The sequence below is a fragment of the Taudactylus pleione genome, unplaced genomic scaffold (assembly GCF_031769625.1).
Source record: "Taudactylus pleione unplaced genomic scaffold, aTauple2 ptg000305l, whole genome shotgun sequence".
In the NCBI taxonomy this organism is placed as follows: Eukaryota; Metazoa; Chordata; class Amphibia; order Anura; family Myobatrachidae; genus Taudactylus; species Taudactylus pleione.
The window spans coordinates 1,006,080-1,025,428 of NW_028284706.1; the positions used below are offsets into that span (position 1 = coordinate 1,006,080).

At 44.5% G+C, this 19,349-nt stretch overlaps 1 protein-coding gene across 1 annotated transcript in view; it reads left to right on the forward strand.

Moving 5' to 3' along the window:
- The window catches only part of FGR (FGR proto-oncogene, Src family tyrosine kinase), a 200,197-nt gene that overhangs the window by 153,460 nt on the left and 27,388 nt on the right, over positions 1-19,349 (forward strand). The window contains exons 7-10 of the mRNA XM_088442123.1: positions 6,334-6,489; positions 7,142-7,321; positions 7,566-7,642; positions 14,213-14,366. Of these exons, the coding sequence (XP_088298249.1) occupies positions 6,334-6,489; positions 7,142-7,321; positions 7,566-7,642; positions 14,213-14,366 (567 nt within the window). The remainder of the gene's footprint in view (positions 1-6,333; positions 6,490-7,141; positions 7,322-7,565; positions 7,643-14,212; positions 14,367-19,349) is intronic.

Genomic DNA, 19,349 nt, shown 5'->3' on the forward strand with positions numbered 1-19,349 from the left:
ATATGTCGGCCACTCTCACGCACCTCTATACAACAAAGACAACATGTACACCTGCTACTGTGTTTAGAACGGTAAAGCTGCTTACCGAGCGACTAGGCTAACCCTTGCACCTAGCCCTTAAGGATCATACGGTACCCTTAACTTTAGGGAATAAATTACCCCTACCAACAATACACACACTGTTACACACTTTTTCTCTGCGCAGAAAATAAACGTTTAACCCAGATATTGGCAGATAGAAAAAAAAATGTAAACCTCAATGGCTTTGTTCAAACACGTGGCAGCAGAACCGGAAGTGCGTATACGCTATTATGCGATCGGCCGCATACACAAATATGCGACTACCACACAAGCGTATAATTACTTTTTTTAACTGCGTACGCAAAAATGCGTTTTAGCTGCGTACGCAAATACTGCAGCACCCCTCTAAACACAAGGTTCTATCAACAGAGGAAAAAACAAACTTTTTTCCTCTCTTGTCCCTGGATTCTAATCAGCGCTTCCTCTACACAATAACCGGCAGTACGCTCTCAGCAACACTGTGGTAATGAAAGACTAATGCGTCTCTCAAAAGGCGCCTCCACCCTTTTGCTGAGAGAGGACTGACCGAGTGTTATTGTGTATCAGATAGTGTGATAAACCTACGAGCCCCCAACTGTTGAATCGTCAGTATTAACCTTTAGTATATTCCTTCCTATAAACCTCTAAGATTCACCTGCCTAGAACCTCTAAGACAAAAGCCTGCCTAAAACCTCTAAACAGAACGCTAATTGCATACGCAGTATAACCGCAAAATAAAGACAGGAGTGGAATCTGTGGTTCCAACGCACAAGTATTATTCAGGTAAAAGTACAGTCAGTTACACGCAATCTATAAATACATAAGTTAGGCGTAAAAGGAAATAATACAGACCCAAGTACAGTTATACATACGCTGCGCCTCTGGACCCAGAGATAGACCTCAGACTTGATATCCTCAGTTCACCCAATATTCAGCATGATCTGCAAACCAGTGTTCGGACACATGTATTTATTCCCCCCCAGACTGAAACAGGACAAAGGGAGAACTTCCTGCTGATCTCATTGGTTCCCAGAGGAGAAGCATATGTAAACGACACATTTAACAGGTTGTTTCAAATAGACTTTCCTTGCCTCTAACAGCCGGAGTCTTTCTGGTAACGCCTCCTGTAACATTTCATCAGCTAAACATTTTGTTGCTTGTAAGTTCTGCGATCCGTAACTTGAGTTTGCATGATGCGATCTCTCCACCGATAACACCGGGATGCTGTAAAAAGTGTACGCATCAGAACGAGAACAAACACACCTTGCTTATCATGTATAATACCTTAGATATCAAAAACCTTTATTTCTTAGCATTTAAACTAACTTAACCAACTTGAATCATACAATTTGATGCTAATGGAACCTTGTGTGCGAATATGTAGTGTGTGAGTATTCGGGGTTTGATATAAGGACGCTAGATAATTTGGGACAGATGCGAGCGCATAAAGCTACTTTTTCAGCGGTTTCATACTAAGTCTCATGCATTCGCTAATTGCGATTATTTAATAGCGCCCTTGTGGGTATAATTGTGCGTATGAAAAATGGTGAAAGAAGCGATCGCATAGTGCTAATAAAAATATCGCCACATGTACTATATTGTGAGTTCACCTAAAATGGCGCTTAGGCGGCCATTCGCAAAATGGCGTCTTGCGATCGCATTTCTAAAATGGAGTCTTGCGGCCATTCGCAAGATGGAGTCGCTGCGATTAAATTTTAAACTGAACTTGTCTCACTCAATTATTCAGCTTCGACATTACGGATCCCTATTGCGATCGCAGCTCCGTAATCGCATGCAGGTATGCTGCAAAGATATGCTAATGAATTTTATCACAATGCCATTGCACTGTCAGCATAGAGACACCCACTGCTTCCCACTACCGCTATCTCACATCCGTAATACCTTGCAGTCCTGCACACACATCGGAAACATCGAGTACCATCGGCCCCTCATGCACAATTACAGCAGCCATGACTTAGAAATTGGCTAATTTATGCACACCCATGTAAAGGGCTGGATTATAGGGGGGTGGACGGGGCGGTTGTGCAGGGGCCCCCACACATTAGGGGCCCGCACATAGTGGCAAACGTACACCCTCTGCCCGGCTCCAAGTCCCGACAACAGTGACAGCACAGTCACTGATGGACCATGGCTGATGATAGAAGCCCCGCCCCCTTGCTAACATACTGCCATGATTTGCGGGTGTATGGGTAGGGGGTGGAGCCTAATACTGTGAATTGCCCGCCCCCATCAGAAGCCTGCCTGATGCTGCTGCTGCTAGTCTGAAAACACTGGTTAGTGTGTGTGTGGCTATGTGCTCTATGGAGCTCATTCAGACCCAGTCGCTAGATGCGTTCGCTCGCACTGAGCGTATGCAAATCCAGCGCATGCCAAGCAAGGCAGACGATCGCGCGGCAAGGCATTAGCACGCCCACTATGTCTTGGCGTGCGATCACTTTGTGTAAGCAGATGGCCACCAGCCATTCATAAGACGCCCACTTGCGCACATCATCTCCTGGAAGTGCATGAAAACTTTGGTACGTCGAGCACCATCAGAAGCGAACGCAGCGCTTGAGGATGACTATACTCTGCCGCAAGCACTGTGATCACTTCAGAGTGAAATTCAACCAAGTGACATGTACAATGACGCTGCCTTTTAATTATGCACGCCTCTGAAACGGCGTTCGCACCTCCACTTCCCTGTACCTCCACTTCCCTGTTTCTAGTGGCCTGCCCTTGTCACCACCCATAAACGTGCTTCTCCTGTCACTCACTCTGGTGGGCAGTCTAGGCACAACGAGTGACCACTTACCGTTCTCTCGCACTGGTTCACGCACGTGCACTGCGATGCGTATGCATGCGCAGAAAGCGACAATCGGCCAGCTACGAGGGATCGCATCCTAGCGAGCAGGTCTGAATCAGCTCCTCTGTCCCGTCCTCTCTCTCTCTGGGTGGGATGCACTAACATATGGCGCCACTTACCGCCATGCACCGCAATTGTACTGTTCGCATATGCACTAACATATGCGATCAGTAACGCAAAGGACGGCTCTTCCGATATGAGCTGTCCTTTGCAATCTCAGCTGCACAGTGGACTTCCGGGTCTATGACCCGGGAGCCTATCTGTGCATTTGCAGAGTGATGCGGGGCATGCTGGGAAGGATCCCTCATAGCAGCGCGATGCGGTAGAAGCCCATAGGCTTCTATAGGGTAACGCCAGCAATAGCTGGCGTTACCCTCCGCATCGGGGACCCGGCAGTAACACATTAGTGCATTCCGAAAATGCGGTAAAACCCCGGAAACTGGGTTTTTACCGCATTTTTCATTGAGTGCATCCCGCCTTCTGTCTCTCTCTCTCTCCCTTTCTCTCCTCCCTCCCTCCCTCCCTCCCTGTCTTTCTCTCTCTCCCTCATGACCTCTCTATCTCCCTTTCTCTCTCCCCTCCCTCTATCCCTCCTTTTCTCTCTCTCTCCCTCTGTCCCTTCCTTCCTCCCTCTACCTTACCTCTCTTCTTTTCCCTCTCCCCCTCTATTTTGCTGTCTCCCTCCCTCTCCATGTCTCACTCCCTTCCTCTCTTTCTCTCCCCCCCCCCCCTCTCTTTCTGTCTCCCTCTTTGAGCGCGATACATGAAGAAACGCATTCAGGATGCGATGCACCCGACGCTTTTCGCATGCATGCCGGCTTTCGCTACATTGGTATGCATGACGAACACCGCAAAGGACCGCTGTCTCGGTGAGAGCGGTCTTTTTGCTGGAGGGACTGGCATCCTTCTGCGCATGTGCAGAAGGACACACGCGCCGCGGGGGGTGCTGGGAGGGATCCAATTGGATCCCTCTCACAGCACTCTCCTGATAGAATCCCATAGCATTCTATAGGGTAACGCCATCTTCGCATCTCATTCCAGGGCTTGGTGTATATGAGAAATGCAGTTAAACCTGCATTTTGGGTGTTTGACCGGATTTCTACCTTTGATGCATCCCGTCTCTTGTCTCTCCCTCCCTCTCCCCCCTCCCTCCTTCTCTCTCTCTCTCTACCGTCCCACTCAAAATCCTGCGTTTGCTCCTGGCAGTGTACTATATCATGTCAGCTATGCTGCCGGCAGTCGGTTCCCAGCAGTGTCGCGAACATGATGTAGTATGCTGCGACCTTGCCCCCACAAGCCTTAATCCGGCCCTGCCCATGTAACGGTGTTCAAACGGACAGGCACGCCTGCGTTTCTCCAACCACTCCCCCGTCACCACCCCCAAGTGTTGACTACCTGTCACCCACTTTGCGATGGCTTACCGTGCTCTGTGTAATCACAGTGTGATCGCAGTGTAGCATACGCAGTACATAACAATCGGCCAACTGCGTACGCTGTTGCAATTGCTATCCGAAATGAATCAGGCCCACTGTTCACACAGTGCCTAACACTCAGGCATATTTATCAATCTTTTAAAATAATATGAAAACTGGTGTTTTCACAACCTTTTCATATTATTTTAGTTTAACAAAAATTTATCACAGGGCTTTTGGAGGATATTTCATAAAAATCTCCTCCATGCCCTAAAATCAGCTCCGCATGCTGATCGCATTTCCCATACCTCTGATTGGAAATGTGATCAGCCCAGATTTAACAAACTTCAACTGTTAAAACTTTTTGGACCTACATAATGCCATCCTCAGATTGCATTATGTAGACTTTGGTCTGTTTCCCTTTAGTCCTGCTCTGCCCTTCCTGACATCTGACAGGCAGAGAAGAGCCTGGATTTGGCTTCTGTGATCAGGCTGTGTCTGACAGTGCACAGGCTGCATGCATAAATAAAATAAAAATGGTCATCATGGATAATAAATAAAATATAACTTACTTCCATTTAGAAATCTCTGATTGGTGGTCTGCTGTTGTGATCTGATCAACTGATCTGTGTGGTTAGCTGACGTGCAGTGAAAATCCTATACAGGACTTCAGCTGACTACACAGATCAGAGGATCCCTACCCAGTTCTCCTGCTGTGCTGGTCAGGGAGACTGAGAGTCAGAATCTTTGCAGATCACGCCCCCGTTCTCCTGCTGCAGCTGTGCCTGGCAGGGAAAATGAGAAGAGGAATCTTTGCAGATCCTTCCCGTTCTCCCCCTCTCCACTTCTGACACTGTGACACAAACACAGCTGATGACAGTGCTAAGACTATGCCACTCTCTGTGCAGCCCGGCCTACAGAGCAGAGCTGTAACTAGACTTTTTGGTGCCCTGTGCAAGAAAGAGCATTGGAACCCCCCAATTTTTGAAATAGGGTCATAAGAAGCACACTCCAAAATGGGGAAGGGCCAGGGGAGAGGTAGGGGAGACCAGGAGATTCTGGGGATAAAAGAAGAGGAAGCTACAAGTGAGAACGATAATAAACAAAAAATTGACAGGCCCAAACAGTGCCCTGTGCCATGGCACAGGTCGCACCACCTGAGTTAAGGCCCTGCTACAGATTAGCTTGGGGCAGCTCTGAGCAGTGGGTGTTATTGGAAGCTTCAAAGTCTCCTCCATTTACGTGCTCTCTACTAGAAACTTATCACATATATTTGATTATTTCAAGCAAATTATTAATTTTTACTATCCCATATTTTAACTACATGGGTGCACGTCTACCATATGCATTTTATTTGCAAAGTCATAGTTTGTAGATGTACCACAGTCATTTTAAATATTTGCAACCTGAAGTTATAGACACTCAGTAAATCTGATACACTAGTGCCCATCATACAAATGTTTTTTCTAAGATGTCACCACTTAATGACATATCTGAAACTCACATGCTTTTCTTCTCTACACCAGACACTAAACTTATTCTGACTTGAAACAATTTGCAGGTCTAAAACCTTGTGAGACAGTCATACATAATAGTTCTCCAGCATGCTGGAAGCATACAAGTTTGGCAGACACACCTTAGATGCCAGGTGACCTGAGGTCACAAGGTAAACCATATGTAATACACACGATAGGGTTGAAGTTGCCAAAAGGATAAATTAAAAGGGGCAGACTAGATGGGCCAAGTAATTCTTATCTGCCATCATATTCTATGTTTCTATGATCAATAATTCAATAATAAAGACAACCTGTACAATTAAGTTAAAGTTATAAGTCTGGAGAACTTATTTAGTAGTCAGTGACTTGATTTTCTTATAATGATCTACAAATTGAAGGATACCTACTGACTTCTTAATAATAACTGATTTTTTTCATGTTATAATAACAAAATATTGCATAATTCTTCAATTATTACATAATTTAATTGTCACCTTTATAGAATTCAATGATGGTCTAACCCATTTGTTAACAAAGCCTTGTGTCAACCTGAAACCTCAAACTTTGGGACTTGCAAAAGATGCCTGGGAAATAATGAGAGATTCCATCACCCTAGACAAAAAACTGGGTCAGGGCTGCTTTGGAGACGTCTGGAAAGGTAAGAAGTCATTTTCCAACCCTTAATCATTGACAAAGATGCTATGGCAACTATTGGGCAACGTGTTTTATTTGCTATGAGCTAAAGAAAATGTTTTTGTCTTCTAAACCTTGCATGTTAGTGTTTCCACTAGTTTCACAGAAAGGTGATGGCTATTGGTAGGAATTCTGAGGACATCGCCTCATGTATCCACAGACTGTGAATCTTAGTGACCAGATACAAGTTATAGAAAATAGTTGTCCACATGGACAGCCTTACATTTCATTTTCATTTGACCTTTATTTGGTACCTAGGACAGCTCTCATGCTATAATATGAATTGATTTTGATAGTGATCCCACAAATATAATGGTTAGCCAGTTTGGTCAAATTGACTGAATCAATCCGCCACAATTGTACAATGTGTATGCATTTGGATTATTACTGATAATTATTGCTCCACATGGAGGACCTAAGCACTGAATTAAATTGCAGTGCTACAGAGGTAAGTACAGTGATTTGCAGTGCTACTCTTTTCTTCTTTACTTGTTTAGTATTAAACTCTTAATTGATCCTTTTACCTTGCTTACAGAATAGTATTTCATTCATCTATATTAAAATCCCTTCCTTGAATTTTTATTTTCAAGTATTTTTTCTATCTCCACAATTTCAAGGTACATGGAGTGGGACCACTAAAGTTGCAGTGAAGACCCTCAAACCTGGCACTATGTCACCCGAAGCATTTTTGGAGGAGGCTCAGATCATGAAGAAGCTTCGCCATGATAAACTGGTCCAGTTATATGCAGTGGTGTCTGAAGAGCCCATATACATTGTTACTGAGTATATGACACAAGGTAAGTTTGTCCACATGTTGACAGATTCCACCTGACATTCCTGTGGATGACTATCACATGTCTGGCATATGATGTCTGCATAAATACCTTTAACAAATTGCTTCTTGTTCTGTGACCCTCTGCATTGCTGTAATGTAACATCTCCTGCACCTCTAGTTAAATGTGTTACCGATCTTATTGGTCAGTTAGTATCTTCACATTTTAGCAACTTGTCCATCCTCTACTTGTCTGTTCTGTTCCACAGGTAGCTTGCTAGATTATCTGAAAGAAAAGGATGGGCGATACTTGAAGCTACCACAATTAGTGGACATGTCAGCACAGGTGAGTGAGAATATTTATCTCATGAACACCTTAAAACACAGAAGAGGAAATGTATCGAGCCTTGGAGAGAGATAAACTAGAAATGATGCACAAAGTAACCAATCAGCTTCATAGGCTGTGCTAGATAAATTACATTTAGAAGCTGATTGGTTGCTTTGGGCAACTTCTCCAGTTTATAGTGGGAGGTGTATCAAACCTTGGAGAGATATATAGTACCAATGAATTGACTTCTAACTGTCATTTTACAGGCTGTTTGAAAAATGACAGAAGCTGATTGGTTGGTACTTTATCTCTCTCCAAGCTTTGATAAATCTCCCCCTAAATTCTTGATACCTCTCCCCCTAGTGCAAACCACTATATACTGTATCTCTACAATCAACTAATCTATAATACATTTCCCAAAACTATGTGGTACTCTAATTACTTCACTTTCCCCTCAGCCCTTTAGTTTTTTTTATTACATCTGCTACCTTCAAGGCCACCACAACAAAGTATGGAACCTGAAGAAAAATCCTAAATTTTTAGACATCACATTAGACCACAATATAAAATTAACATTCAGGAGTAAGCAGTGTAATGTTCACAGTGGTAGGATGAGGAAGGGGATATGTTGCTTTCCAATAGATGCAAACCTTTGTATACTTTACAAATGCTTCATACTGCTAGCTCCATACTGCTAGTTTCATACTGCTAGCTCCATACTGCTAGCTTCATACCACTTGCTCCATACTGCTAGCGTCATACCACTTGCTTCATACTGCTAGCTTCATACCACTTGCTTCATACTGCTAGCTTCATACCGCTTGCTTCATACTGCTAGCTTCACCACTTGCTTCATACTGCTAGCTTCACCACTTGCTTCATACTGCTAGCTTCATACTGCTTGCTTCATACTGCTAGTTTCATTCTGCTAGATTCATACTGTTAGCGCTTTATACTACTAGCTCCACTGCTAGCTCCATAGTGCTAGCTTCATACCACTAGCTTCATACTGCTCGCTTCATATTCTAGCTCCGTACTGCTAGCTCCATACTGCTAGCTCCATACCGCTAGCTCATACTTCTAGCTCCATAGTGCTAGCTTCATACCACTAGCTCCATACTACTAGCTCCATACTGTTAGCTTCCATACTACTAGCTCCATACTGCTAGCTTCCATACTGCTAGATTCATACTGCTAGATTCATACTACTAGCTCCATACTGTTAGCTTCCATACTGCTAGCTTCCATACTGCTAGATTCATACTACTAGCTCCATACTGCTAGCTTCCATACTGCTAGATTCATACTGCTAGATTCATACTACTAGCTCCATACTGTTAGCTTCCATACTGCTAGATTCATACTACTAGCTCCATACTGCTAGCTTCCATACTGCTAGATTCATACTACTAGCTCCATACTGCTAGCTTCCATACTGCTAGATTCATACTGCTAGATTCATACTACTAGCTCCATACTGCTAGCTTCCATACTGCTAGATTCATACTACTAGCTCCATACTGCTAGCTTCCATACTGCTAGATTCATACTGCTAGATTCATACTACTAGCTCCATACTGTTAGCTTCCATACTGCTAGCTTCCATACTGCTAGATTCATACTACTAGCTCCATACTGCTAGCTTCCATACTGCTAGATTCATACTACTAGCTCCATACTGCTAGCTTCCATACTGCTAGATTCATACTGCTAGATTCATACTACTAGCTCCATACTGCTAGATTCATACTACTAGCTCCATACTGCTAGATTCATACTACTAGCTCCATACTGCTAGATTCATACTACTAGCTCCATACTGCTAGATTCATACTACTAGCTCCATACTGCTAGATTCATACTACTAGCTCCATACTGCTAGCTCCATACTGTTAGATTCATACTGCTAGATTCATACTACTAGCTCCATACTGCTAGCTCCATACTGCTAGCTTCATACTACTAGCTCCATACTGCTAGCTTCCATACTGCTAGATTCATACTGCTAGATTCATACTACTAGCTCCATACTGTTAGCTTCCATACTGCTAGCTTCCATACTGCTAGATTCATACTACTAGCTCCATACTGCTAGCTTCCATACTGCTAGATTCATACTACTAGCTCCATACTGCTAGCTTCCATACTGCTAGATTCATACTGCTAGATTCATACTACTAGCTCCATACTGCTAGATTCATACTACTAGCTCCATACTGCTAGATTCATACTACTAGCTCCATACTGCTAGATTCATACTACTAGCTCCATACTGCTAGATTCATACTACTAGCTCCATACTGCTAGCTCCATACTGTTAGATTCATACTGCTAGCTTCCATACTACTAGCTGTGTTTTTACCACTTTAAAAATAACCTCCCAACAGAAATGTGTAGAGTACGAGCATGTGCTTCTCTTGGAGCCACCATGGACATACAGACATTCATTATGTCAGCTGTATGCATCCCTGTACATTGTAACAGCTGCCAGGCTGTCACTTCCAGAGTTCCAGGGACATAGCCAGGAAACATTTCATGCTGTTCCTAGGCACTCAATCAGGGCTGCCATATATGCAGGCTCTTGGACTTCCGCATATGAGTAAACCTCAGTTATGGAGCCCCTGGGGTTATCCAGGCTGAAGTGGGAACTTCTGCCTCTAAAGAAACCAAACTTCGCTCAAACTACTTATTTTTTTTGTTTAGACTTAGCAGCAGCTGATACTTTTTTTAGTTTATCCACTAATAATGTCACTTTTTGGAATATAAAATCTCTAAACTGTAAATTTCATATGTTTGGATTACAAAACATTGTTAAATATATTTAGAGACAGAGAAAGCCAAGTTTGGCAAATAAAACAATTGTATTGTTTTACTGCTATCATTCCAGTGGCACAGTGATCAGCATTGCAGCCTTGTAATATTGGGACTCAGGTTCTAAGCTAATCTATTTATGTAGAACTTGGTTTAATCCGAGTGCTCTATTTTTCCTGTCAAAGTTGCAAAATATACTAGTTAATTGGCTTCTGACTAAACTGACCTCAGTGTGTGGTTTGGTTCTATAAAATGATTATTGTAAAATGTTCATTTAGGAAGATACTGATATAAATAAATATGCTCTGATTGTCCAGCACTGTGCAAGGGCTGATGTCTGGAAAAGGAGCCTCGTGACAATGGGTGTGACCTTGCTAGAAATGAAGTGCCCTTTGGCTATGCCCCTCATTTTTGGCATACTTGGGGCATGCGTAGTGCTCTGGGAGCTGCTGGGCCCAAATGAGGACAGTTGGGAGGTATGAGGAAAATAATAATTGTGGCCCTCTCCATGACAAGTAGCCAGCATGATTGAAATGCAATTAGATGTTACCTGAAGCACTTGCAACTGAAGGGGGAAACTGGGCTGTAACATGTCAACTGAGTGTGGGCTATGCAGAAATGACTGCAAGCGGAAATATGCCTGTGTTCGTAGATATCTTTTGCACCATGGATAGGGCCAGTGCAAGTGTGTACTGATGATGACAGGGATCAAACCAAGCGTACCCACAGAAATGCATACAAATCTGCAGAGCTGTAACTAGACATTTTGGTGCCCTGTGCCAGAAAGAGCATTGGTGCCGCCCCCATATTGTAAACAGGGACAGTGAGCACCGCAGGCACGGGCGCCCAAAAAGGAGTGTGGTCTTGTGGTGAAGGAGCGTGGCCACACTATAGTAGCCTCAATTCACGTTTCACCACACAGTAGTGCCCCTTATTCACATTACACTACATAGTAGTGCACCTTACATATTATGCTACACAGTAGTAGCGCCCCTTACAGATTATGCACACACAATAGTATGTAACCTTACACATTATGACCGCAGTAGTAATACTCCATATACATAATGCCACACAGTAGAAATCTCCTCCCCTTTACAAATTATGCCACACAGTAGTAATTAACCTGACACGTTATGACTACAGTAGTAATGCTCAATACACATTATGCCACACAGTAGTAATTAATCTTACACATTATGACCACAGTAGTAATGCTCCATACACATTATGCCACAAAGTAGAAATCTCCTCCCCTTTACACATTATGCCACACAGTAGAAATCTCCTCCCCCTTACACATTATGCCACACAGTAGAAATACTCTCCCCCTTACACATTATGCCAGGCAGTATAAATCCCCTTCCCCTTACACATTATGCCACACAGTACAAATTCCCACCTTACATATTATGCTACACAGTAGAAATCCCCCTTACATATTATGCCACACAGTAGTAATTAACCTTACATATTATGACCACAGTAGTAATGCTCCATACACATTATGCCACACAGTAGAAATCTCCTCCCCCTTACACATTATGCTACACAGTAGAAATCTCCTCCCCCTTATACATTATGCTACACAGTAGAAATCCCCTCCCCCTTACACATTATGCTACACAGTAGAAATCTTCTCCCCCTTACACATTATGCCACACAGTAGAAATCTCCTCCCCCTTACACATTATGCTACACAGTAGAAATCCCCTCCCCCTTACACATTATGCTACACAGTAGAAATCCCCTTCCCCTTACACATTATGCTACACAGTAGAAATCCCCTCCCCCTTACACATTATGCTACACAGTAGAAATTCCCTCCCCCTTACACATTATGCTACACAGTAGAAATCCCCTCCCCCTTACACATTATGGCACGCATCCACCCATTACACATTATGCCACACAGTAGGAATTAACCGTACACATTATGACCACAGTAGTAATGCTCCATATGAGTGTTGTCCCTACCTCTCTTTGCACCCGGTGCGGGTAATGGCGGGGAGCTTGTACTGCGCGCAGCAGCAAATAAGGGTGCATTGTCCCGATTGATTGGTGATCGCGGTTGGAGGTGGCCAGTTCTGCCCACAGGGCATGTGTGCTATGTGCGGCCACACTACTCTAGTTACTGCCTTTCAAATCTGCATATAGCGGAATATACACTTGTAGTTCAGTGCATGTCATGCAGGAGTAATTATGGCTGACTTGCATTAAACTCTAATGAGGCTGTGTGTCTCTGGTGCATGTCTCTGGACAGTAGCGCTGCTCTAGCAGTATTCAGTTTCATATCGTCCACTATAATGTGAGAGTATGTGCTAATAGTCTCCAGTTGGCCACTGGCACTGACATGCATTCTCGGGTCACATAATGTACTATTTACTACAATCCGCATATTGAATGCAGATTGTAGTGTGATATTATCGACTGAGTTCGCATTGCGAATTCAGGCAATATCACAGGGATTTACTACAAATCCCTTGCAGGAACAGAGCTTGTGAGAGAGCTCTGTCCCTGCGAATCCCCTCCGCACACTAGTCACGGTATTTTCACAAAAAATACAGTGACAAAGTGCCCGCGCATGCACCGACCGGCCACCGCTGCTACCCCCCCCGGTGCTAAGCCTCGCCCCCCGCACCCTCCGCCCCCCCCCGCCCCCTAGCCCCCCCCCGCAACCCTCCCCCCTCCGTTAATAGCATTTACCTGCATGATCCGGGCCTCCGGTAATGTCCTCCATGTCTCCGGCCAGCTGATATCCCATACTGCACTGGAACCCGATTACCTGATGACCGGGCCGCAATGCACTATGGGAGACCAGCTGACCGGAGGGGAGACATCACCGGAGGCCCGATCACCGGTCCCTGGAGTCAGGTAAGTAAAAAAACAATTTGACATTTTTTTTCTTTTTTTTTACAGTAATTAGCTTGTGGTCTGTTTAGACCACACAGCTGATTACTGCGACTGACTCTTGGCTCTGCTCTCCCCGTTAGAGCGGAGCAGGAGTCCGGTAACCGGGGGAGACCCTGGATAATCATTATCACAGGGCATCCCTAGGTATTTTTTTCACTATTTATTTTTAGTAACTTTGACCAGATCACATTTCCCATTACAATTATGGGAAATGCGATCTGATTACTAAAAATAAGTGATACTTAGGGGTTGGAGTAGAATTTTACGAATTCTACTCCAATTGCCCTGTAATAACTATAGGTGATACTAAAATAATGTGAAAAGGGTGTGAAAACACCCTTTTTCACTTTATTTTAGTAAAAATAATGTTAATAAATAGAGCCCTAAGGCAGAATTGCTGGTGTTATTATTATATTGAGGATTTGTCAAGAACATGTTGAGTAAACATCCTTATTGGATACATTACATCTTTCTACTTAATGCCCTACTGGGCAAATAACATTTTGATGTGTAATAGCTCAACAAATTACATCTTGCCAGATATATTTCCTACTGTAGGGAAAATACTTTGCATATTACTAAACTATGGGCAATTACTGGGTATAATGCATCTCGATAGGCAATTGCAGGGCATATTATATTCTGCAGTCAATGGGCATCTTATATATTGCTAAACTGCTGACCAATGGGCAATGGTTGGTGTCCAGTATGGGGGTCTTTGGTATTCGCTCTCTCTCTCCACCAGTTGCAGTTTCTACCACTACAACTCTGTAGTATATCCGACCATGTCAATTTATATTGTCAGCTAATCTCTCCACAATACTCTGTTGTATGCATCTGAACAATGTATTTTTGTTCCTTTAGATAGCATCTGGTATGGCATACATTGAACGAATGAATTATATTCACCGTGATCTCAGAGCTGCCAATATTCTTGTGGGGGACAACTTGATCTGTAAGATTGCAGACTTTGGCCTTGCTCGCCTCATAGAAGACAATGAGTACACAGCTCGACAAGGTAAATGTTTCTCACTTTTCCCCATGCCATGGAAATTGTTTCAGTACTCTTCAGCCCTCCCACTAAACTGAAACTCATCATAAGACCAACCCTCATTAATATATTTTAATTAATAAATTATTCATGAACAAAACAAATAATACTATATGTAAAGTGAGCACCTTTTCACAAATCCAGACTAGTGACCTTGTAAAAGTGTGACTGTTTCTTTGTATATTAGGTAAGTAATAGTTTGTGCATATGGGTAAGCATGGAATTATGGACCGGATTCAGAGATGGAAGCTAATGCGATCCCAGCTGCCATTTCGCTCTGAACGCAGCTGCGAAAAATATGCAAATTGTTCCTAAGCCTATCAGTGCATAAGGACGCTCGCTGCTGCCTTCTCATATGCATAAATATCGGTAGCATCGACACACATCGAGTGGCCATCTTGCCCTTGCAGCAAGTCTGAGCTGCCGCAAACTCGGCAGCCCTCCTGACATGCAGACGGCTCTCATGTTGCGTAGGAGATCGCAAGGGCTAGTTTATGTATGCCCATGTAACAGCGTTTAATCAGTCAGACACGCCTGCATTTTTCTGACCACACCCTGTTACCACCCCCAAACCTGACAACCTGTCACTCGCTTTGAGATGGATCCCCTGTGCGTCCGAAATCACAATGCGAATGCTGCGCACACGCAGTGCGGTTTATATGTATGCACGATGGCAAACAATCACTTGATCGGCATACATAATCACCATTGTGTCCGACTTTGAATCAGGCTCAATGTATTGCTTTGTGTTTTTCTAACATACCTTCCATTTGGGACAGTAGTGATTCTAGGGGACTGTCCAGACAGTCAGAGCTTTTGCCCCAACTGCTGAGGATGTACGTCCTTCTCACCACCACAATGTTTCCACTGTAGAGTGGCAGTGAGTAGGTGCCGTGAACACCATTCACTGATATTTTTTACTTTTCTGCTCTTTTTTCACTGTAGGAGAGAATGGTTTGGGGTGGCTGTTTTTCATAAGAGCCAGACACTTCTTTGTGATGTAGCATTCTCTTTTCTAATCTGTCCACTCCTAAAGCATGCCGTGGTCATGTCCCTATAATTTCCAGAGATATAAAAGTACATGTTAGTCTTCTAATGTGTAATTGTAAGAAAATGTAAATTAAAAATGTACCAATGTGCCCTTATAGTGAAACTGCTAAAGAGGCAGTCCCTGTTAAAATGTGTGACAATCACTGTACCCCAAAAATGGGAAGCGGTCATCCCGACCACTGGGATTCCGTGCTCAGAATGCCGGCGCCGGAATCCTGACACCTATCAGAATCCCGGCGCCGCCATCCTGACTGACGGAATTTCGAAGGTAAGTAGCGGGGTTAGGGGGAGGGCTAGCGTTAGGGTTAGGCACTAAGGGGTTTAGGGTGCGGGGAGGGAGAGGTTAGGTTTAGGCACCGGTGAGGAGGAGGGTTAAGATACTGACCGACAGGTGTCGGTATCCTAACCCTGACAGGATGCTGGCGGCGGGATTCTGACTGCCGGGATCCCGACTGCCGGCATCCAGTACCCCACCCCCCAAAAACATATTCGGTGCCCACTTGGGACCAGACCAAGTGCACCATCACTATTTTAAAATATATTGTAGTGATGAATCTTTCAAATTTGAGTCACATGGAGGAAAATGTATTAAAAGTGGGTTTTGTCAAACCCAAGGCCAGCTACAGGTCAATTAGAACCCTGTGCAACAAATTTTGGAGCACCCCTCTGCCCTCCCCCATTCCAAAAACATAGAGAATTAATACTATACATAAAAATACATTTAAAAAATCACACAGGGGCTTATTCTAAGCCGGATGAATTGCCGATGTCAGACACAGTGGAGCGATTTTTTTTGCTACGCCTCCCAATTGTGTCCATGCAGAGTTGCAGTTGTAATACAGGTGCCCACAGGGAAAAGTGTATTGAAAATGTAGTGGGCATTCCTGGGCAGTGACCAGAAGGTGGCTTAGCGCATGCACGGAGATGGTCCAAATTATGGGCGTGTCATGGGAGTGTCGCGTACATGTTGGTGAAAGTAGTTGCATACACAGACGCTCACACAGGAGGCCATACATGGATGGAGTAACTGCATTTGCCATAGGGCTTGTGCAAATGTCGATGATGTGACAGATGGTCTAAAGACGCACCAAGCAGTATCTCAGGTTCTTCAGACTCTGCAAATTGGTGTCTCAGTCCTTGCACATTCGGACGCACAGATGTGCACCATAAGGTTGCAGACAAGCAACCGGAAAGACGCAGATTCAGAAGCGACTGTGTCTGACTAAGATGAAGCCCCACATAGTCCCCCACAGGAAAAAACCACACACATCGGGCATGTGTTGATTTTTCTGCTCCTATGGTATTATTAACCTCAAAAACCTTAATTTCCACTCATTTCCAGTCTATTCTGAACACCTCACACCTCACAATAGTGTTTTTATTTCCAAAAGGTTGCACCGAGGTAGATGGATGACTATGCTAAGCGACACGAGTGGGCGGCACAAACACGTGGCCCATCTAGGAGTGACACTGCAGTGGCAGACAGGATGGCAGTTTGAAAATCTAGGCCCCAAACAGTACATAATGCAAAGAAAAAAAAGAGGTACAAGATGGAATTGTCCTTGGGCCCTCCCACCCACCCTTATGTTGTATAAACAGGACATGCACACTTTAACAAACCAATCATTTCAGCGCCAGGGTCTGCCACACGACTGTGGCTGAAATGATTGGTTCGTTTGGGCCCCCACAAAACAAGCTGGCAATTAATCTGGCCCTGCACAAACTGGCTCTACGGAGGCAAGATGTCGTCCTCATCCTCCTCATTCACCGATTCCTCACCCTCTTCAGTGTTGTGTACATCCTCATCCTCACAGAGTATTAATTCGTCCCCGCTGGAATCCACCACCACAGGTCCCTCTGTACGTGCTGGAGGCTGGTTTCCCTGGAAGAGTTGATAATTAATTTTTATGAACATCATCTTCTCCACATTTTGTGGAAGCAACCTCCTACGCCTTTTGCTGACAAGGTTCGCGGCTGCACTAAACACTCTTTCGGAGTACACACTGGAGGGGGGGGGCAACTCAGGTAAAATAGAGCCAGTTTGTACAGGGGCCTCCAAATTGCCTCTTTTTCCTACCAGTACATGTACGGACTGTCTGACATGCCTACTTGGATGCTGTCACCGATGTAATCCTTTAACAGACAGACGCACGCTTGTCGCTGCTGCTTTGAGGATGCAGGTGCGGCTACAGCCCACACAATTCACAAAGACAGAAAAAAAATAAGAATTTATTTATTGTTTGTGGAGCGTACTTTGAGGGTTACACCACCCTTTAACAGACAGACGCACGCTTGTCGCTGCTGCTTTGAGGATGCAGGTGGAATCTAGACGGGATTTGGAACCGGGGACACACTACCTCCATCAGTTGTCTAAATCCCACTGCACTAATGGCGGATACTGGACGCACGTCTAACACCAACATAGCAGTCAAGGCCTCAGTTATACGTTTTGCTTCAGGATGACTGCTGTCGTACTTCATCCTCCTCGCTAGGGACTGTTGGAGGGTCAATTGTTTAGTAAAAGTAGTGGTGTTCCTACTTCCTCTCTGGGATGATGAACAACTCCCAGCAGCAGCAACAGCACTAGGAGGAAGTGGTTCTTGATCTTTCCCTATTTTATTTTTATCGGAGAAAGTTTGGTCCTCCATTTATGTTATATTGATATATATGTGCGGCTAAGGCGCACACAAGCACAGAAAATAATTTTTTATTTTTGTTGGACACTAGTGCACTTTGTGGGTTACACCACCCTTTAAGAAATGAGCCAGCCGGCCCTTTACTTATGGGACACAGGCGCACGCTTGGCGCTGCTCCTTTGTTGATGCACGTGCAGCCACAGTGCACACAATTCACAAACACAGAAAATATTTTTTTATTATGTTTGGAGTGCCCTTTGGGGGTTACAGCACCCTTTAACGGACAAGCCAGCCGGCCCTTTACTTATGACACAGGCGAACGCTTGGCACTACTTTGTTGATGCACGTGCTGCTACTGCGCACACAATTCACAAACACAAAAAAATATATATTTTTATTTTGTTTGGAGTGCCCTTTGGGGGTTACAGCACCCTTTAACGGACCAGCCAGCCGGTCCTTTACTTATGGGACACAGGCGCACGCTTGGCGCTGCTCCTTTGTTGATGCATGTGCAGCCACAGTGCACACAATTCACAAACACAGAAAATATTTTTTTATTTTGTTTGGAGTGCCCTTTGGGGGTTACAGCACCCTTTAACGGACAAGCCAGCCGGCCCTTTACTTATGACACAGGCGCACGCTTGGCACTACTTTGTTGATGCACGTGCTGCTACTGCGCACACAATTCACAAACACAAAAAAATATATTTTTTTATTTTGTTTGGAGTGCCCTTTGGGGGTTACAGCACCCTTTAACGGACAAGCCAGCCGGCCCTTTACTTATGGGACACAGGCGCACGCTTGGCGCTGCTCCTTTGTTGATGCACGTGCAGTCACAGTGCACACAATTCACAAACACAGAAAATATTTTTTTATTTTGTTTGGAGTGCACTTTGGGGGTTACAGCACCCTTTAATGGTCAAGCCAGCCGGCCCTTTACTTATGACACAGGCGCACACTTGGCACTACTTTGTTGATGCACGTGCGGCTACTGCGCACACAATTCACAAACACGGAAAAAATATTAATTTTTTTTGCACTTGGGGGGAGCACCCCTGATGGACAGAGCACCCCCTGGACAACACTACAGCACCCCTTTAGGACTGGGACACTGCACAGGACTTTGGAGTGGACACAGCCCCTATGGACAACTGACTGCACAACACAGTCCAGCCAGCCCCTATGGACTTATGGACAACAGCAGCGCAGCACAGCACAACACTACACTACACTACACAGCCCAGCCAGCCCTAACTCCCACCCT